At 28.6% G+C, this 21,806-nt stretch overlaps 3 protein-coding genes across 6 annotated transcripts; 1 reads left to right on the top strand and 2 right to left on the bottom strand.

Moving 5' to 3' along the window:
• Positions 1-1,024: 1,024 nt before the first annotated feature.
• Positions 1,025-9,376, bottom strand: LOC110631345. Of its 4 annotated transcripts, none has more exons than XM_021779137.2 (12): positions 9,112-9,376; positions 8,594-8,765; positions 8,180-8,383; positions 7,853-8,034; positions 6,405-6,531; positions 5,851-6,051; positions 2,553-2,635; positions 2,159-2,222; positions 1,982-2,065; positions 1,852-1,895; positions 1,673-1,726; positions 1,025-1,566 (listed from the first exon to the last, which is right to left on the bottom strand). In XM_021779137.2, exons 2-12 carry the CDS (start codon positions 8,732-8,734, stop codon positions 1,347-1,349), a joined length of 1,404 nt encoding a protein of 467 aa, XP_021634829.1. In that variant the 5' UTR covers positions 8,735-8,765; positions 9,112-9,376; the 3' UTR covers positions 1,025-1,346. The 4 variants fall into 4 exon arrangements, with proteins under 4 accessions (XP_021634829.1, XP_021634828.1, XP_021634831.1 ...); XM_021779136.2 differs by lacking the exon at positions 9,112-9,376 and adding an exon at positions 8,944-9,073; XM_021779139.2 differs by lacking the exon at positions 9,112-9,376 and having other exon boundaries at positions 8,551-8,613.
• A 1,232-nt stretch (positions 9,377-10,608) lies between these two features.
• Positions 10,609-13,843, top strand: LOC110600093 (transmembrane protein 230). Its single transcript, XM_021736815.2, has 3 exons — positions 10,609-10,869; positions 11,452-11,776; positions 13,542-13,843. The coding sequence occupies exons 2-3, from the start codon at positions 11,503-11,505 to the stop codon at positions 13,619-13,621; spliced, it is 354 nt and encodes a 117-aa protein (XP_021592507.1). The 5' UTR covers positions 10,609-10,869; positions 11,452-11,502; the 3' UTR covers positions 13,622-13,843.
• Positions 13,844-14,253: 410 nt separating this feature from the next.
• On the bottom strand, positions 14,254-17,658 carry LOC110600092 (NADP-dependent glyceraldehyde-3-phosphate dehydrogenase). Its single transcript, XM_021736814.2, has 8 exons — positions 17,446-17,658; positions 17,163-17,356; positions 16,949-17,077; positions 15,864-15,983; positions 15,658-15,794; positions 15,035-15,569; positions 14,688-14,804; positions 14,254-14,547 (listed from the first exon to the last, which is right to left on the bottom strand). Exons 1-8 carry the CDS (start codon positions 17,591-17,593, stop codon positions 14,434-14,436), a joined length of 1,494 nt encoding a protein of 497 aa, XP_021592506.1. The 5' UTR covers positions 17,594-17,658; the 3' UTR covers positions 14,254-14,433.
• Positions 17,659-21,806: the final 4,148 nt, after the last annotated feature.

Below are 21,806 nucleotides of genomic sequence, written 5' to 3'. Positions count from 1 at the left end.
ACAAGTTCATTTGATAAACCCTAAAAATATTAAAATTATTCCAATAATTTGAAGATGACTTTTGAAAACAAAGAAAGACAGATGGGTTTTGCAATTGGGATGGATAAGAATCAAAACAACTCTTATGGTTTTATGTTTTACATAGAAAACTAAATGGGTTCCACAGATTGACTTCTTATGTATAAGAGCATATGTGCAACTTTAGAGATTACAAAAGACTATGCTTTCGACCTAAAACCAAGACTTGAGGTTAAAAAATAAGCATAATAATAATATATTATAATAAAAACAAGTTGGGATCTGAGAAAGCATGGAAAAATGATGAGAGTTAGGCATGTATTAGAATATATTAAACCCTTTATAATAATATTATTATTTTTTATCTATTAAATATAAAATATAAATGGATAAAATAGTCATAAAAATTAAATTATTTTAATTTAAATTCGATTTATATTAGTAATATTCGAATTTATTTTAAATTCAATTAAAAATTAATTTAAATTATTTGAATCTATTATAAATTCAATTATTATTATTCAAATAAAATTTGAATTCGTTTAATCTTATATATTTTAATTAATAATTTATATAAAAAATAGTTTTTATTAATAATTTTCATTTAAAAAATTTAATATTTTTAAAAAATATTTAAATTTAAATTTTAAATAAAATTATATAAATATTATTATAAAATATATATTTTTATATTAAATTAATTATTTATATAAACGAATTCAAAAATTTATTACCATATCAATAAAATTCAAACTATTAGATATTATATTTTAAATTCAAATTCGTCTCAAATCAATTATACTTTCTAAATTCATTCGAATGAATTAAAATTTTATCTAAAAATTTTAAAATATCCTATCCGTTATCCTGAACGAAGGATAATTTGGTTGGTCTTATGGCCAACCAAATGGCCTGCTATTTACCTATTCCGAGATGGGCTTGAAACTATCAAAATTTGAATCTCGAACATCCTGCACTAGGAGACAGATACAGAGGTAGGCTTGAAACATGAGAGTTGTAATGAGTTGTTAATGCTCTAAAATCACTGGGCCAAAAGCCTGATAAGTTTAAGCCTATCTAGAAGTTCATATGGGCTCCAAACAAGCTTGGACTTTAAGCATCAAAGTTGATCCAACTAAATAGGATATACAAATTTACTTTAAGATTGGCATTACATTCAATTAGTTGGTCACTAACCCTTGGCTGCAGTTTTCCACTTCATGGCCTGGATTTGTGAGACCATTTAGTCTGACGATTTCCCCATCTCGGTGATTTCTTCAACTTTCCAGGAACTAGAACTTTCAGTGTTAGTTCCCCTTGGAAGATGCTTAAACTCTCATTTTTATCTTGAGCTTCATACATGGCCTGGCAAAATCGGCAGCAGACTGTTTTGATTCACAGCAACTTTGATAACTTCCATCATTTGACTCAACAGCACTTTCACTTCTCATGTTTTCAGCATCTGTTGATGTTTTAGCTTTCCAGTTGAAGATGTTTTCACCATCCTTTGGGTGGCAACTAACAGATTTCGTTGAGGTCCCTTCTCCCCTGTCAAGTACATTGAGATTCAAACTCATGAACTCTATAACAACAAATGCAGAACATATTAAAAATAAGTATCAGCTCTGTTTGAAGGCATAAATTATTAACTTACATCATTTCCTCAGTTAGGGAATTAGAATTGAGTTTTGGTTTCTTGTTTTGATGTCTAGCCAAAACCAACAGTAAGAACTTGTTAGTAAGGATTCAAACAGCCCATAAACGACAATACTAGTCTAGTATGCAGGCAAGAACATCAAGGCTTTGGCATCAGAACTGTACGGAAGCACTTACTTATCACAAAAAGTATCAAGAATTGGAACATTAGTTAACTTCCCCTGTCATAAAATTTATTGTTATTTTCTACACTAAACTCGTATCGAAGTTGAAAAGTACAAGAGTCTAGTAACTGATTATCACCCACCATATACGCAGGATCTTCATAATCAAACTCAGACTCTTTGTTTTCGAGAAGCAGTATTTTTTCATCACGATCATTGCCCTGAACCTACAGATGCTATATATTCAGTACAGTTCCAGAATTAATGGCATATGAATCCATATTAACCAAAAAAAACATAAGCACATTAAAGCTTCTTACATTCATCATTGTCAACATATCATTCTTCTTGGGATCATAAGGAACTATAGCACCTTCATAGGCGCTGCAAATAAGGTAGACAATAAGCGAGAAGAGAACAAAAACAAAAGAAACCTCTAACTCTGAAAATTAAAGCAATGGCTCAAGTTTTGGAAAGCTAATCCAGCTGATGCTCTCAACAAGCATAACAGAATTGGAATTGAAACTACGACCCCTTTTATTTATTCAGGATTCTAACATAATATATTTTGATTGCTACTGTAAAGGAAGGAAGATATGAATGTAGATATAAAATCAGATTCAACAACTTGATACAAAAGCCCAAAACAAAAAAGCCAGGGAAAATATGCTCCAACAGCATGTTAGATGGGGATTTTGGAGATCAAGTACTTACATATGTTCTTTTGAACAAAGGACTCTGATCCTGGAACCAATCAAATCCTCACCAAATTGCATAGTATCTGGAGCTAAACAAGTCTGAGATGTAACAAGGGAACCTTTAAAACAAATGCTGAATACATTATGTATTAATCTTCAGCAACAACTCTCCTTCATGGGATTTTTGAAAGAAAAGGCACAATAAAATTCAAGTTACACATCTCCACCAAAACATTGTTTCTCATCGAATGATTTCTGAATTTGAGTTTTTCCGCTGTAGTAAAACTAGAAGCATGCATTTTCCAAGTCAATATTTTTACGTAAAAAAACGGGCTTTTTGCAAAATTAGGGTCGGGGCTATTTTTATTTCCGGATTTGGAGTTAAGAAAATTTTATTTGCGATTTTGGGGTTTGACTGCCATGTGGCAGTCGAAAAGGACGTCTGGCGCCTCTTTGACAGGCGCCAGAGCCTGGCGCCACTTTAAGTGGCGCCAGACTCTTTTTTTTTTTTTTTTAAATGTCTGGCGCCACTTAAAGTGGCGCCAGACAATTGTTTTTTTTTTTTAATTGTTTTTATTATTATTTTTAATTATTAATATATTATAATAAAATATTTATATTATATTTTTATAATAATAAATATTTTTTATAATTTTAATATATTAATATTTAAAAATTTTTATTATTAATATTTAAATAAAAAATTATTGAAATTATATTTCAGGATTATAAAATTGATATTATGTTGCGATGAGATGTATAAAAATAATTCAATCATATCGTATAAAGTGATAAATTTTTTTATTATTTTAATATATTAATACATTAATTCTGTAATTAAATAGTACAAATATTTTATATACGGTTAATGTTATTTTATAACTTTACAAAATACTAAGCGTAGTTATAAATAATTATTATAGTTATAAATAATTATTATATTATCTTACTATTAGATATTATACGAGAATTGAGTTATTTATAATTTATTAAAAAAATAATTAATTAATCTAATTCAAAGTAAATTAATTAAATTTATTATATTTGATAAATTATAAACAATCAGGTGATCGCATGCAACATTTAAGTAGCCTATAATAATATTCTATAATTTTAACTATAATTTTTATAATTTTAAATATTAATATTTATTTATTTATTTTTATAATTATAAACAATAATGTAATTTAAATAATTAATAAAAAATAATAATTAAATATTATATACGATCACTTGATTATTTATAATTTATTAAATAAAATAATATAATAATTTTAAATATTTTATACGAATTGTTTATAATTTATTAAAAATAAAAAATAACTAAATTAAATAATTAATTCAATAAAGCTATTTTATACAGATTTAATAGTAGTATAATTCTAAATATTTTTATAATATTATTACATATTGAAAATATTTTTCTAAAATATAATAATTATTTATAACTAATCTTAGTATTTTGTAAAATTATGAAATAATATTAAACGTATATAAAAATATTGATACTATTTAATTACAGAATTACTGTATTAATATATTAAAATAATAAAAAAATTTATTCATCTAATCGCAATATAATATCAATTTTATAATTCTGAAATATAATTTCAGTAATTTTTTATTTAAATATTAATAATAAAATTTTTTAAATATTAATATATTAAAATTATAAAAAAATATTTATTATTATAAAAATATAATATAAATAAAAAAATAATATAATATAAATATTTTATTATAATATATTAATAATTAAAAATAATAATAAAAACAATTAAAAAAAAAACAATTGTCTGGCGCCACTTAAAGTGGCGCCAGACATTTAAAAAAAAAAAAACAAAACAAGAGCCTGGCGCCACTTAAAGTGGCTGGCGCCTGTCAAAGAGGCGCCAGGCGTCCTTTTCCACTGCCACGTGGCAGTCAAACCCCAAAATCGCAAATAAAATTTTCTCAACCCTAAATCCGAAAATAAAAATAGCCCCGACCCTAATTTTGTAAAAAGCCCTAAAAAAACATCATCCTCACTCACTTGCCTGAGGCTGAAGTCTCATGCAAAAAGTGTGATTAGGGATGAACGAATAGAATATTTTTGGATATCTGATCTAATAAAACGAATTTAATTAAATATAAACGAGTTTAGGATGGATTCAGATTTAAAAAATAATATTCGTGACGAATTCAGATCGAGTTTTATTTATAGGTTAGATTATCCGGATTCGTTTATATAAATAATTAATTTAATATAAAATATATTTTTTATAATAATATTTATAAAATTTTTTATATGTTTTTATTTAAAAAAAATTAAATTTTTTTTAGAAATATTAAAATTTTTAAATAAAAATTATAAATGAAAAATATTTTTTTTATATAAATTATCAATTAACATATATAACACGAAACGGATCAAATTTTATTCGGATAATAATTGAATTTGGAACAGATTCAAATACAATATGAATTTTTAATAGAGTTTAGGATGGATTCAGATATTATTAATATGAATTGGGGTATTTTAATTTTTGGAGATACTCTACCCGTTTACATCTCAGTGGATAACAAATATATATCAAGTATTATAACACACAATAACAAAAGAATAATTACATTTTCTTTTCTGGAAGCACCATTTCTTGCAGATTTTTCTATGTGAATTCCTCAAAAGCATTGGTCTCATTTACTGTGGAATCAGCTGATGGAATTATTTTCTACAAGTTCATTACAGAGTGAACTTATAATGGTCATTCAAAATAGCAAATGACAACTAAAATTTCAATTAGCAAAGTCAACATTTATTGAAAGTTTCCATTTAAATCCTCTCTACATTTGATTATGCCTCTTCCGGGAACCTTTTTCCTATTCTGCTGTACTGCTGATGAGGTTCTACCATTTTCCTGACATGTTTGAGAAGAAATTTCCATCATATCATTATCTTTGAGAACAAGTATGACCAAACTTGTGAGATTGGTCTAAGGAAGATGAATTACCAATCTCTTGATTGCAACTCTCCTCAGGCTAAGACTTATATGCGATTTGACATTGTTACTCTAATATCTTGTTACTATATTGCTCTTTGAACTGATAATTTACTTTTTCAATGCACATTAAATTGGAGTATGTTAATAAACTAATAAATAAAATGGTTTATAATTTGGGACGAATGAGAAAAGAAAGTATGTCCAGACGGGGGAGTATATGGTTTAAAATGCTCTAGAATTTTTCAAAATAGAACTATTGCAAGGCCATTGTAAACTCACAAGTGTCAATCATAAAAGAAATAGTTGGGAAAATTTTCCAATCGAGATGCATACCACATGTCTACCAGTGTTGTTGTATCGAGAATTTTGCTGCACAGGCTCAGATTTTCCATCGCATATATGCGCAACGATTTTAGCATAATTGTCTACAGGAAGGCCTGTATGCTGCACTGCTTGGTGCATGTAAAGTTCTAGCTTTGAAGCACAATTTTCAATTACTCTCTCACTCAACCTTCGAGCAATAGGCAGAACATGCTGGAGAGTAAAAAGCAGACAAAAATGTGCTACCAAATCATTAACACGTAATTAATACTTAACATAATTTTTATCTATTTTTTTATTATTTTAAAAATTTTTATTTATTTCTTTTTTATATATTATAATAACATATAAATTGAATATTATAATTCTATTTAATTTTATTATCAAAAAATCTCTTAAAACATTCTTTGGTATTTAATAAAATTTAATATTTTGAGAGAGATATAATTCAAAAATTAATAAAAAAATTATTTTTTTTAATTAGTGTAAAAAATTAAAATGAACATAAATTATAAAATGGAGGGAGTATGAGACTAAAAATACTGGTTATGGAAATATGAACTCACCTTGTTTCCATTTCTCACACTGTCCAAAAGTGAGGACAGAAGCTCTGATGGAATCACTTCAATTTCCCCCAACACCATGATCATAATGAAGCCCATATACATAAAGACAACCTCAGGATGAGATTCCCTGAAATTGGTGCACATTCATTTCACCATTAGCTTTCACTCAATTTAAAGACGTTTTGTACAACCAAATTACTTGACATAGAAAAAAAATTCCACAACCAAAGGGCATTCAACACTTTCTAGGTAACCATTATAAGAAAGTATCATCGTATATCAAAAGAATATAAAGGATAGTAATATAATTACCTAAATCATAGTCCTCTCAAATCGCTATATGGATATGGTATATATTATAATAATAAATAAATATAGAATATATAAAAATAGTCTTCATAAATAAGCTAATTCGACTAATGATACCTTTAGTTAATGAATCAATTTAATTTGAAACATGTAAATTATGTTTATATAATATAATATTATATTTACATATGATTGATAATATTTATATTTTTTAAAAATAATTTATTCTCAAGTTAACATCACAACCTATTTCACCAATATTTAAATCTATTATTTATATTTCACTTAAAATATTTTAAAATATATTTTATTCTTTCTATTTTTCCTTCATTACGGTTCTTCCATCTTTTTATTTTTTATTGAATCTCTATTTTGATGAATCAAATTGAGTTTCTAATGATTAGTATGAAATAAAACTAAAAAAAAAAATGAGCTGTTAATTTTACAAGACGCCACGTTTAAGTGATCTATGATGATGAACCTTGTAGTTGTGAAACTGCTGTCCCCTTTACTTATTGTCAATCAAGCATTCCTGTGATTATGAAGACGAGCATTAATGAAACAGGTCTCATAATGTAAAACGGCAGGGGAAGGATGATAAATAATTCTTCTATTATAATATTTGCGAAGTGAGGGGCCTTGTACGCTGGAGAAGCCGTTTAATAAACTATAAACCAAAGACGGGAAATATTCAACCCATCCCAGAGTTCAGCACCTAACTGTAATAGGTTAAAGACATAGCTAAGCTGCTTTCTTGGCAAACTACGGCTTGGAGATAGAAATTTACATCAGACAAATGCATTAAGCTTCATGCAGAAGCATGTAAGGAATATATGTCTTTCAGGAGTTTAACCAAATCATATACTAAAAGCTTCCTGATAACTAAATAAACCAAGATAGAAATCTGAAGTAGCATAATCAAATAAGAAAAGCATTGACCGAAAATTTAATCGCTTAATGTAAGCCATAGACCATAGTAAATAAACTAGAAACCACGAAGGCCATATACTTCAACATGAGCAAATTGATTCATCAAATAATGAACTTCTACAAGGAAAAATTATGTATATTCTGAAAAAATACATCATTGTTAATAGAGAATTGCTTCAAAAAGAAAGAGTTCTTGTATAGTCTCTCACCTAATGTTTCTTAGAAAATGATTGAACATCTCCAAAATCAAGGAACCACATCCAAGGTCCAGCAGCAGAACCCATAACCTGATCCTTACAAAGTTTTGAAGGATGGAAACTCTTTTAAGGTATGAACGGCTTGAGATATCAGATATATTATCGAACGCAGCTACTATCAGCTTAAAGACTTCCTATGGAACAATTACATTGTAAAGAGAGGACAATTGATTAGCATTATTAGCAACACATCATGTTAAAGTTTTAGCATTTTGAAAAGTAATAGTCTTGATTGGAACATTTTTCAAAAGATTAGACAGTAAAGATGGTCGAACATACCTTCAGCTGTTCATCACCGAAAGGAGAATCCGGTGCTGTTATTTTCATAATCTCGCAGATGGATGATGCAACAGAAACTTTCACATCCGTATCCAAATGGTTAAAAAGTTCATTGCTTGTCAACGCCTTCATTACAGGGTTCAGTGCCCTTTGCACGGGTTTAGATGGTGACTGCTTCACTCTCATTAAAAGATCCTCAAGTTTCTAAAGAATGAACAAACAAACAGAAAGATAACTAAAGGGTATTTCACAATGCATTAAAATCCAACATCCAAAAGGTTCAGAGACGAAGAAGAACAACTTAACTTTGACAAGACAAATGCCATTGAAAGAGAGAGAGAGAGAGAGAGTTTTTACGCATCAACACGTACAGACTTGCAATAATCAAAATGTAGGAGAGAGGATACACTTTACATCAAGGAGCGGAAGAAGCTCTGCAGCAGAAGACGAAGGTGAACGAAGCGCATCTGCAGCCGCCTCAATATCCTCAGCTAGCTGTTTATCCATTTTTTGCATCTCTTCCATTTGCAGCTCATGTTTATAATCCATGGCCATTTATAGCAAAATAATGCAACAAAGCAAAACCCTAACACATCGCATCACACTCTAAGCAAACCCAATAAATAAATAAAACTCTCTTAGAGGAGAATTATATATATATATAAATAAAGAATTAGTGTAACCTCTTTCTTCTTCTCCAAGTAATAAAAAATAAATCAAAATCCCTAATTTTTTAAAATATTTAAGATTTATTTTCCACAAACAAATTTTATTTCCTCTTCACCACTCTATTGTAATACAAGCAACCAAACACATTGAAATATACAGATAAAGAAATCATTCATATAAGCAGAAAGTAGAACAAAAGGGAAAGGAAAAGAAAATAACGAAGAAAATTAATTCATCATTACAGATTATTTTGTACAGAGAACCTGAGCTCTGAGTTTTGAGAATATCTAAGCGACGTGACTCTTTAAATTGCAATGAGGCGACTCGAAGGGACGAGAAGAAGAAAGAAAATAGATAATGAGAGACAGCGGTGAGCAAAGGAGCGAAATAAAGTCGGATCCCACCCAGCGTACCTGAGAAAAGTTAAAAAAGGATTTGGAATCCGTGGCAGGCTTGATGAGCTTGCGATTTTAAATTACCTTTTGTACGTAAGGTAGGCCACTAGAGTCTAGGGTGAAGTAGGGTCTGGCTTCAGCTATGCAACAGCGGGTTCCGGTTCATGGTTACCTTCTCTGATCTAAAGCTGTATATTCGAGATCCGAGACAGTTTCAGATGAAAGATGATTTCAAAAGATAAAGAGGATCGTTTCATTTACCTAATTTTTATTGTAATTCAAAATAAAATATTATAAAAAAAATTAACTCCGTCTTTTTTTAAAATGCCGCATAAGAATCTAGTATTTAGAAATTCAATAATTATTAGGTTTGTTTTTAAAATTTTGTTTATTTCACAGAAATGGAATAAAAAATTAAATTATTTTCTATATTTTAAAAATTCTATTAACACATTTTTATATATAAATTTATTAATATAATTTATTTTTTAAATTAAAATATAAGAAAAATTTCAATTATTAAGTTATTTTTTAAAAATAAATGGAATCTATATATATAATAATCTTTAATTGTGCTATAATTTTGTTATTTAAATTTTAATTTAAATTTAGTTTTATGAAAATTTTAATTTTTTTATTAAAAAATACAATAAGGTTAAATTTTTTAGTATAATAATTAATATACAAATTTATTAATTTTTAAAAATCATCAATTTTTTTTCATTATATCGCTTTCTATTTAAAATTAATTTTAAATTCTATTACATTTTCTTTAAAATTTGTGAATTATAACGGTAATACATGTATTAGAATCACATTATAACTTGTAAAAGGAAAGTGCATTTTGATATATTAAATAAATTTTATAGATTTTTTGAGAGTTTGAGATTCCGATGATCTCTATTAATTAATAGTTTTGAATTTAAATTTTTAATAAATTTAAGAAAGAGTGTTTGCATTTATTAGTAATTATTCATGCGAATCTAAATTAGTCTGCTAAATAAATTTTCATATGAAATGATATAAAAATAAATTTAATAAAAATTAATTGTGTATTTTTATTGATTTTTTCTATTTACTCATTTGGACTTCTCTTGTTCTCCCAACTATCATTCAAAAAGCATAACTAATCCTTTTTTCCATCTAATTGCCTTGTTAAAATTATATAAACACCATAATTAATTTAAACAATAAAATTTAAAATAATCTCATTCCAGAAAAGGCTATAGCAGTGATATTAGTAGACGAATTAAAAGCAGGGGACTAAAAATAAATTAAATTATGGGGTTAAACATTAATTATGCCTTAATACAGGGAGTAAATAATAAAATATTAATATCAAAATAAATGGACTGCCTGATCAGTAATGGCAAACCTAGTAGCCAAGGATGAAGTTCGCCCTTTTCTTCTCCCTGTAACAAATTCACAAGTTTTTATCAGCAGAAAGAAAAATCAAAGCTTGTAGTCAAGCCGCCTCTGTCGAGCATACGATTTTCTAGCCTTCATCCTTCTGATTATAATTCCATCAAAGCCCTCATCTTTTATCAAATCCGACTGTCCAAACTATTGCTGCTATGCGATCTAAGTCACAGAGAAGTTCCACTATTGTATAATTGTCGGAGATAGGTCAGTCTTACTTGCTTTCGTCATTATTTATTTCTCTACTACATTGCTTGAATTTGAGTTTCTATATTGGAACCTTTACAATTGGAGGATCTATATCACATTTGATGATTTTCTTTTGTTCCTTTTCAATTTGATTATACCCTGATTATATATTTACTTTTAGTTTATGTGGTTAGATTTAAGTTTGGTGTGAATAAATTCGTATATCTGTTCTTGGTATTTTATTTTGAGAAACTATATTGAAATGTGTAGTAGTTTGCTCATTTATAGATGCCTCTGCAATGCACATGCCCATATCTGAGAAATGGTTTCACATATCTATATGAATTCCAAAGCATAGCGCTTTCACGTTTCCAGTTCATATGTTCTTCTTCTATTTGTATTTATAGCTTAACCAGTTCTCCAAATCTGCAGATGGATGGGTTTGTTGTACTCTTTCTTTTCTTTTTCTAATATTGCGTTTTTGCTTGTCAATGCTAATGGGATTGTGCATCAATATGCATTAGATATGGCTTTTCTTTTGTTTTTACATGTATTTTTGTTCTTTGCATGATGTGTGAAGTAATTTTGTTGTGTTTTCAGCCATCGGTCTCTATACCCACTAAGGATATCTAGGAGTTCTCCAAAGTAAATATGGCGTCTAGGCGCCAAGTTCGGTACTCTCCACTTCCTGATGATGAAAAAGATGATTATGATGGTGTTGGGGAAACACATGACCCTCGTTTTGAGTATAGACCTGGAGCCTTTGATCAAATCCCTTGGAAATCCGTAGCCCTTGCACTTTTTTTGCTCTTTCTTGGATCGTTGCTTCTCTTTCTTTCATTCTTCATCTTGACTGGCCACATGGGTGGAGAGAAATCCCAGGGCTATGGTCTCTTGGCTCTTGGAATCCTTGCCTTCCTGCCAGGTGCGTAGAAACATAATGGATAATTGATTGCTTAAAAATCTTATTGGGATCTTCAGTAACAATTTCTTGCACTTATATGCATGATCTGGCCCTTAAGTTGGAACTTGAATTCTTAAAATTGAGGAAGGAATGCCTAGGCCAGATTTTCTTGTAAATTGTCATTTAGTTTTAAAAGGGTGAGGTCTAAAACTTGAAGTATAAATTGCAATGGAATTTATCTAGGAACTGTTATTTTTTTAAGCAACCTTAAGATGCAAGAAAAGCATAGATAAGAATTGGTTTGCTAGACATTTCAATCAAATGAACCTCTTCCGCCTTCTATGCTTATGCAATTCTTTCATGTATAAAGGACATTTAATTAGAAAAGCAAAATGTATTTCCGAAATTCAGATTGTTGCTGGTTAAATATATGAGGTGAAAGTTTGATTACTCATCAATGTTGTAAGTTGGATAAGTCTGGATGCCTACCATTATATGGAATTTGTAGTGAGGCTCTAAAACCTTATTACTCCATGAGTTCAAGAATTAGCACTATGGTTTTTAAATTTCCAGATGTCAATTGTCAATTAATAGGACTTAGCATTATGACTTTGCCGTTTCTTTGGTCTTGTGGAGCATTATTTGATTGCTTTTATGTTTTGCCCTTTTTAAATGGTAGATGAATACAAAATTCTCTTTAATTTCTTGTTTCCATTTCCCCCCATTTCTTTTGCATTAAGGTCCATAATCTTTGGCTTCATTAGGATTCACTTCTCTATTTCTCCCTTTATACCACATTTAACCTTTATGACTTGACTAATTTGTAGTTTCACCTTGCTAGAGATGAAGAGAAAAGAGTCCATGCTATATTCTTTAATAGCACTAATTCCTATTCTTTAGTGATTGAAATCTATAGACACTTTTGTACATATGTAGAAATAGATTTAAAAAAGATCATAGTTAGATAGTTACATTTTATCTCGTGAATTGGTAATTACAGGGCTTGGTGTTTAACTTGGTGCTTTTTTTTTTTTTTAAATATTTTTTTTTTATTTTTTTAGAAGTTATTTGCTTCCCCTCATTATCCATTATTCTGTCTAATGTTATCAGTTTAATCGTTCTGCAATAGTGGATATTTTATTTTAAATTTTACTCATGAACTTTACCTTTAACATTTGTTGATTAACAAAAACTACCTTCTGATTCTTTTTTTCTGTTCAGTAATTCTTTTCCGTTCAGTATTCTATGTGCTATCTGCTTTATATTTTATGTAATAATGCTAGAAATTAATTAATAATAATGATTAAAAGAGCAGGGATCTTGGGATGGGCCATCGTGCATGCTAGAGCCTAGTAATGTTATTTGGGAATATTTTTTGGGGATTTGTGGAACATAAAGTAGTAGATTTTTGTGATGCAATTTCCCATTGTTTAATAGATTTTTGTGATGCAATTTCCCATTTTAATAGATTTGTATGATGCAATTTCCCATTGTTTGGTTTAGTGGTTAATTATAATCTGATAGCATTTTGGATAACTATAACATGACTGGTGTACCATCAAAAGCGATAATTGTGATGTAGTTGGTGTGGATAGGCTTCTAGCTCTTGATGCTCTCAGTTACAAGTGGTGTCCTTTGTGTATGTTTTCAGTTTCTTTTGCATTGCCTTTTCTTTAACTTCAGTCAGTTTTTGGTCATTTGCACAATTTTCAAGATATAATGACACATTACTTAACTACTTTTATGTGAGGTCCTCTAACACTTTGTTCTCTACTTATGGCTGCAGGCTTTTATGAAACTCGGATAGCATATTATGCATGGAGGGGTGCTAAAGGTTACCGCTTTGCTTCTATTCCAAGTTATTAACGATGTTTGTCTTTGAGGATTGGTGGTAAAGTTCCTAAGTACCACTTATGCTTGCCGTTTTATGATTCAGATGCTCTCTCTCTCTCTTCCCCCTTCTCTCCCTCCCCTTTTCCTGTAGGCTTTGGCTGCAATCCACCTGTGTTGTCTCACTGTATTTGATTATTTATAATTTGTAATTATATAATTGTACTTCACAAATAAAAGTAGTTGGGATTGTATCCAGTAGCGTTCTATTGACTCAAAAAGAAAAAGGAAAACGAAAGATAACAAGTGTGCCTTAAAGACCTTTGCTATTGCAACGTTACAATTCTTTGAATTCTTTTTTTGCAAGATTATAATTCTAATAAGCAACGTACCTAACAAAAACTCCATAGTCAACTTGTGAATATACTACTCAATTAACAAATTTAGGGATTTGAATAAAGAAATCCATGCTTTCTAAACAGAGAGGCTATTCTTTTTAAAAATCCTCATCCACCATTTTCTCTTTACATTTGTTTCTTAATTTACCTTGGGTTTAGTTTCTTTCTATCATAGGAAACTATATCCTTGGGAGCTTATTTTTCAACTGATGTGCTTCAAAATGATTACAACTCATAATTTGGCAGTCTCCATATACCTGATATATGTCATTTGCTGGGACATAATTACGTAGTTTATTATAAACTTGATTAATTTATTACACTGAAACTACTGGTAAATGAAGAAAATGCATAATAAAAGTTTAAACACAAAATTTTTGTCTTCATATCTTACTAATAATCAGCTCAAGATACTTGTAATTATTGATTCTCTAATTCTAATAGATGATTCTAACCCATAGTGTAAGAAGGGCTTGGTAAATTGATAACAGTGGTCTTAACTTTGGTCATCATGTTAATGCTGTTGGTGATGCCTTGTGATCCAATTCCACTATCCTTCAAACCCTGTCATCAAACCATTTGTTACTTCTTAATTGCAACGATTGCAAATCAAAACACTCCAAATTTCCCTTTAATTAGGTAAATATTAAGAAAACTTTGATAGTATTTTAGCGTGTAATATTCATAAACTACTAGTTATTCACCTGGAAAGGAAAATGATCCGGTCCACGAGCAGGTGCAGAGTTGATTTGAACAGTTCCTGTTTCCATTGCATCACTGATCAACACAGCTTTGTTGATGTCCTTTGTGAACACACAACCCTGCATTTTATTAGCAAGGAGTTAGTATCAAATATGCAGCAGGATCTGAACCTCTGATCCCTTGATGGAATTCAAGTTTTCATCACAGGAATGTAAAGATCCAGGAGGATAATTGTTCCACATCGATGGGTTTAAGGCAAAAGTATTTAATACAAGAATCGGGCAATTCATGACTTTTAGGGTGGAGTTAAGCCCGGTTTATTTTATGAATGAGGACAATGGCTAAATACCTGGAGTCCGAAATTGCTAGCATTGCAATGGTGGATTCCTTCTTCAACAGAATTGATCCTTATAACTGGAAGAACAGGCCCAAACGGCTCTTCCCATGCAATTCTCATATCAGGCCTCACATTATCTAACAACAAAGGCCAGATGAGATTGCCTTCTCTCTTGTACTCCTGGCAAAATGTTGCTCCTTTCTCTTTAGCATCCATAACAAGTCCTTCAATGAAATTGGCAGATGATTCTGTAACCACTGGAGTGATGTCACAATCATCCTCTGGAGGCCCAACTCTCAGTTTTGCAACTCTAGCTTTCACCTTCTCTACAAGAGCATCAGCCACAGACTCCATCACCAGGACAACCTTAATTGCAGTACATCTTTGTCCACTGTATGAAAAGCCTCCTTTGATAATGTTTGCTGCAACCAAATCAAGATCAGCATCTTCCAGGACAATGCATGCATCTTTTCCTCCTAATTCCATCTGAAGAGGGAGCATTCCTGCTTTCTTCGAGATCGCTATACCAGTGTCTCCACCAGTGAAGCTGACAAGCATTGAACACGAGTAAGATCAAGAGTTCGAACCCAAGTTGCAGCCGGTCGATGAAATAAAGAAAAAGAAGAAGCATGTACCTTATGCAGTTGACCCCAGGATGCATAGTAAGGAAGTCACCTATCTCGGAGCCTTTTCCGGTGACACAGCTGATTAGGCCTTTGGGAAAGCCAGCCAAGTGAAAGCATTGTACCATATGCAGGCAAGAGACAGCTCCCTGGAAGAAAGCTAGTTAATTAGCTAATGATTGAAAGTGAAATGAAAAGTTTTTGTATGAGAGTGGTACCTGAGTTGGAGGCTTGAGGACAAGGGAGTTTCCAGCAATCAATGCAGGAGCTATCTTTGAGACAGCTAAGTTGACAGGATAGTTAAATGGTGGAATGGCTAATATCACTCCTAGAGGGATCTGCATTTGCAATACATAAGCAAAAATGCCACGTTGCAGAAGTTAATTTGCAGGAATAGAAAACTCTTTGGAGTTTTTGAAAGAATTATTATTTTTTTTAGTATATTCTATTTGATACGTGAAATTTATTAATTCGATTAATTCAGATTCACGTCGTATAAATCTATTAAGAAAATAAAGTTCTCCCATTTAATTTTAAATTGGAAATGTTTGATAAAAGTCTATTTTATTGGACAAACATCGTGAAATTACTTTGAAAATTAAAATGGATAGATTAATTATTTGGATAAATGATTAGTTAGTGCTTAAGATATGTAAAAATTCAAAGGTCAGACTTTGCATTTGTTATGGTAGATATTTTAGTCATTGAGGTTTAATCCCTCAGTCTAGATTGCTATTAATTTGAAATAGTTACATCTTTTAAATTTTTTATTAATTATTAATAAAATAATCAATCTGTTAAATTTTATAATAAGTAAAATATATATTTTTTAATAAGTTACTTTTAATGTTTTATATTTAAATAATTAAATAATTATTTAATTATAATTATTCTAAGGTTTTAAATTTAAAAGTAAATAATTTGAATTTTTTTTTTTTGAGAAAACCAGACATTTGCCCATACTCTTATTGCAACAAACTCCCTAGTCGTTACATGGGCTGAAATGAATATATGAGCTCAGCATTTTTTTTTTCCTTTATTTATTTGTTTCTTAGCCTTCTTTTGAGAAAATTCATTTAAAAAAAAATCACATGACAAAATCTTATTACAAAATTTTTATTTTTCAATTTTTTTTTTAAATTACAAGAGTAGAATTCTTTGATTATTGAATTTTTAAACATGAAAATTCACACAAATAATGAATTAAAATTTATCTTTGCAAAATTCTGATTCCCAAACATTCTTTTTTAGATCATAATTATTATTTAAAAAAAAAAAAGAGCTGTAAGGAAGAGGACTATACCTTAGAAGTGAGACAATATTTTGTCCTCTCATTTCCAGGAAAACTATCAGAGACCAAGAACTTGCCTTCTCCTAGAATCCTCACTCCCTCTTCAGCAGTGTATGAAACAAGATCCCCAGACCTCACAACCTTCACCAATTCACAAAAATTTCCATTTTTTCATCACCATGAATTCCAAAAAGCTCAGCAACTATAACTAAGTTGAAACACATACCTCAGAGACTGCATCTTTGGCAGGTTTTGCAATTTCTTTCACCAGGCACTCTGCAATTGGAGCCTTATGCTCTTTCAGAATAGCAGCAGCCTTGTGAAGAAGCTCTGCTCTCTTCCAAAGTGGAGTTCTAGCCCAAGCTTTCTGTGCACTTTTGGCTGATTCCATCACCTTGTTAACCTCTGCTTGGCTGCAAGCTGTGTCAAAAAACAATGCAAAGTTTCCGATTTATCGATACTGGAATCGTCTTCAGGGCTACCAGAAATATATAATAAACGAAACTTACCCTGAACTTTGTACTGAGTCTTTCTTGTTGTGGGATTGATAATGGCAACAGCTTTCCCAGAAGAACACTTCTTCCATTCTCCATCAGAGTAGTACTTGTACACAGAATCTTCATCCAAAATCTCTGCAAAAACTCCAGTGCCAGCCATGGCGAGAGAGACGAGAATTGCCAAGCTAAGGAAGAAAGAGAGAGTGTGAATGTGTGGTTGTGGTCTGTTTTTGGTGTATATATAAGGTGAAGGTGAGCCACGCTCAGCTACTCGGTTGGTTAGGTGGTTTAAAGCTTGCCATGTGAGCGTTTCATTGTCATTGCTTCTGTCGTTTTACGCATTTCTATTTCTTTATATATTTACTTAATTGTCCCTCTGGTTGGGGAAGTTGGACTCGTTTTCAATATGCTGACACGTGGGAACTTCTTAATTTGTCCAACAACTCTCTTTTTCTTTTATATATTATTACATTAAGAAAATAGTTTTTGTTTGCTTTATTTTTATAAATATGTAAAAGATTTTTTTTTAAAAAAAATTACCATTAACATTGAACTGTAATATATAGGCTAAGTAAGATTGTATTAAAAGTTCCTAGAACCATATATATTCAGAGACCTCTATATTATTTAATTATAATAAATTAAATAAATATTTTTTTTGAAATGTAAATAAGATTATATTAAAAGTTCTTAGGACCAAATAAAAGGAAATACAAGCCCAAAGGTAATGACTGACCCGGCAGTCCAAACCCACAAGAAATCCACATGCTAAGGAGTTGACTTGTTATGTAAAAATATAATAGTCTAAAAACAAATTAACTTCTATCGTCGCTCACTGCATCGATCAGAGTGACGATCGGTAAATCGAGCAGTAATTAAAATCACCAAAATTTATCGTGCTCTCGTCACAGTAAACAAAGAAAACAAAAATGAAAAGTATCAACGAGCAACACTCAACAAAGTTGCGTGATTTTCATTGCAAGTAGTTCACTGTCACTGTTTCAACCACATTTGATACTCGAGAAGAAGAAGTAGGCAGTCAAACCAAATGACTAAGGATGCCCAAAAAAAAATCACATATGACCAACATACAAATCCAAACATTTAAACTCAATAAACAGATGATCAAGTAATAAAAATAAAAAGAAGTAGACACCAAACTCTTAGTTACGGTCGCCAAACCAAATTCAACATCTATTAAAAAGGTATGAGCCTACAATCGAAATCTAAATCCTCACACAAAATAAATCATCACACCAAAAAAGAGAATGCAACAGAATTCACTGAGAGTGCTGATTGCCGAACACAGCGGTGCGGTCCCAAGTTATCAATGTTAATAATCGATCATTCCAAATAGAAAAAATCATTATTAAATTCAAAAAGTATGAAATTAAAAAATTAAAACCATAAAAAATAAGATCTATATATAATAAAACTCATTCAAACGAGATTAAAGTCTTCTCCTATCGACAAATAAAATTAGACCCTTTTTCTTTGCACTCTTTTTTTTTTTTCGTTCTCATCAAAAATTTTCCTTATAAATTAGATAAGGTATCTAAAATAATTTGGTAGATTGTGTATTTAAATAATAATAATAATATTTTTTTTTTAAATTTACATAAAACTTAGATGTCATAGTGGCAATAATTGATGCAGGCATGGCACAACTCCCAAACTCTAAAAGTGGATTGAAATTGCAACAGCCACCTGCTGTAGAAAGAAAGAGAGAATTTGGATAATTTCCAACCCCACATTTCTTGGGACTTCCAAGTTCCAATCTTCATGCATCTTTATAATCTTGTGTTTGAATTTCAGTTATATTATATAATATTATATAGTTGTGCACATTAATTTATGAGATACACCATCAGATTATATACTTTTTCTTTATGGTCATCTCAAATAAAATTCTTATCTCCTATCTTCTAGTGCTCAGACCATACCTTACTATTGTTATGTTGTGCCTTCCCCAGTTGCATATTGGAATTTCTTCTTCTCTGTCATCTGAAATTTCCCATTTGAAAAAACAAAAATTATTTGCATTCTGCAAATGGGTGAGCATGGATTTGGAGTTCAACTCTTAATTTAGATAAACTTTAGAAAATAATTGTTATATATACGATGGTTTTATGCTTTAATAATTGATTATATTAGGTTTTATAACTGTTAATTGAAATAATTAAGGCAGATGGAGTATGAGAGTTTTGAAAAATTGTACTTTCTGTACGTTGTAGAAATATTATGAGAATTTTGAAAAATACAGTTACATTAGAATTAAGAGAGTTCAATTGATCTTGCCATTAACACAAAACTCACGGTTAAATTATATGAATTTTGGATACATCGTTTTTTCCCTATCTTATATATATATCGTTCAGAAAATACAGTTAAAGAGTTCTAAAAAATTATATTTTATTTTTTTATTACCGCTAAATTTTTATTGAATACAAAATTAATAATCAAATCACATGAATTTTAGGTTCTATTTATTTTACGAAAAAAAAAATATTTTTCATATTTTATAATGTTTAAAATGTTTAAAAAATTTAATTAACAAAAAATACAGTTCTAATAAAAAAAATCATTTTAAAAAAAATAATTTTTTTAAAAGAAAATTATTTTTCACACCTTTATATTTTTATCAAAACTTTTATATATAAATTTGTCAATAAATTTTATTTTTTAAATTAAAATTAAATAATATAAAATAAATTATCTTGCTATAAAATATTTTTTGCAAAAAATATTTTTTAAATATAAATTTTTTTCTACAGAACCTTATATTATATTTGTGTAACTGCATATACAGAGATCTATGTGCATGTTGTAACACTTGCCTTGTGAGAATTTGTTGTTTTTCTCTTTAAAAATTATATTTTTTAAAATATTTTATTTTTTATTAAAAAAATATTTTTTATTAATTAAATTTTTAAATAATTTAATCTAAAATATATATAAAAAAATATTTTCAATCAAAGAAATGGAGTCTAAATACAGTGATATTTTATTTGGACAGAGGTACAGTCATGAATTACAAAATTTTGGATATCAAAGTTTGATAGCTTTCATATCCGGCTTATAAAAAGAGATTGGAGTCTAATAGTGTTATATTATCGCTTTAGTGGACCCATTGACTAGTCAACTCAAGATAATTAATATCTTTTTTTTTTTTTTATAGGTGATATATCTTAAGTTTTGGTTTATATAAATATGGTAGTATATATATATATATATATATACATTTAAAATATTATACTCTCTATTTTATAATATTTATTTATTTTATTATTTTATATATATTAAAAAATATAATTTTTTATTAATTTTTTAATTATATTTATATTAAATTTTATTAAATATTCAAAAATATTTTAACTGATTTCTTGAAAATAAAATAAAATAAAATAAAATTATAATAATTAATTTATATATTATAATTTTAAAATAATAAAAAAATATACGGATAAAAATTATAGAATAGAAATTAGTTAAATTTTTGAAAAAATTATTACTTAATCCCTATGCAGAAATTTACTAATTAGTTTTTCAATTTTAAAAAATATATTAAAATATTTTTGACATTTTAAAAAAATTTATGAATTAGTTTTTTCTTTAATTTTCACTATTATATATTGCAGAAAAATATAAAATATCTCTGATATAGAGAAATTGATTAGTAAAATTTTTTAAAATTTGAGGAATTAAATTTTTTAAAAATTTGAAAGACTAACTAATAAATTTTTTAAAATTATAAAAATTAAATAGTAAAATATCTAATAATAAAATTATCGAAAAGACTAGTTAGTAAACTTTCTAAAATGTCATGAACGTTTTCATGTATTTTTTCATAACCGAGAAATTAATTATTGAGTTTCTCTGTACTATTGAGACTAAATAGTAAATTTTTTAATTTTTATTTTTTTCATTTAATGACTGCTGTTTTGTTTTCTTAAAAAATATTCAATCTGAAATCACATTTTTAATTTAAAAAATTAAAAAAAAATTAATAGTTTCTTTATTTTTTTAATTTAAAATTTATAATTTAATTTATATCAAAATAATATTTTATGGTATTATATCATTAACAAACAAGGGTAATTCTTGACATTTTAAAAAAATTATTAAAGTGAAAAATAAAATATAATTATTAATTAATGATAAAATATATATTTATGCTTTAGTATTTTTTATTATTAGATATTTATTTTTAATTGTAATTTAATAAATATTTAAATTTTTATAAAATATTATTTTTAAACACTTAAATTTTAAAAAATATTATTTTAAATACTTAAAATAAAAAAAAAATTTAAATACAACTTTTAAAATCATAAATTTAAAATTTTTTTTTAAATTCAACTTTAAAATCATAA

This window comes from Manihot esculenta, chromosome 14 (assembly GCF_001659605.2).
Source record: "Manihot esculenta cultivar AM560-2 chromosome 14, M.esculenta_v8, whole genome shotgun sequence".
Lineage (NCBI taxonomy): Eukaryota > Viridiplantae > Streptophyta > Magnoliopsida > Malpighiales > Euphorbiaceae > Manihot > Manihot esculenta.
This window is presented reverse-complemented; position numbering and strand designations above follow the sequence as displayed.

What these genes read in the sequence shown, in the direction of transcription:
- LOC110631345 (XM_021779137.2), bottom strand. Translation starts at nt 8,734, where the DNA reads ATGGCCATGGATTATAAACATGAGCTGCAAATGGAAGAGATGCAAAAA. An exon ending in AGCTTCTTCCGCTCCTTGAT is followed by an intron (nt 8,384 to 8,593) that starts GTAAAGTGTATC and finishes TTCATTCTTTAG; the next exon opens with AAACTTGAGGATCTTTTAAT. An exon ending in ATGAAGATCCTGCGTATATG is followed by an intron (nt 1,896 to 1,981) that starts GTGGGTGATAAT and finishes ATTTTATGACAG; the next exon opens with GGGAAGTTAACTAATGTTCC.
- LOC110600093 (XM_021736815.2), top strand. Translation starts at nt 11,503, where the DNA reads ATGGCGTCTAGGCGCCAAGTTCGGTACTCTCCACTTCCTGATGATGAA. An exon ending in AATCCTTGCCTTCCTGCCAG is followed by an intron (nt 11,777 to 13,541) that starts GTGCGTAGAAAC and finishes TTATGGCTGCAG; the next exon opens with GCTTTTATGAAACTCGGATA.
- LOC110600092 (XM_021736814.2), bottom strand. Translation starts at nt 17,593, where the DNA reads ATGGCTGGCACTGGAGTTTTTGCAGAGATTTTGGATGAAGATTCTGTG. An exon ending in AATATTGTCTCACTTCTAAG is followed by an intron (nt 15,984 to 16,948) that starts GTATAGTCCTCT and finishes TTGCAAATGCAG; the next exon opens with ATCCCTCTAGGAGTGATATT. An exon ending in CTAGCAATTTCGGACTCCAG is followed by an intron (nt 14,805 to 15,034) that starts GTATTTAGCCAT and finishes AATAAAATGCAG; the next exon opens with GGTTGTGTGTTCACAAAGGA.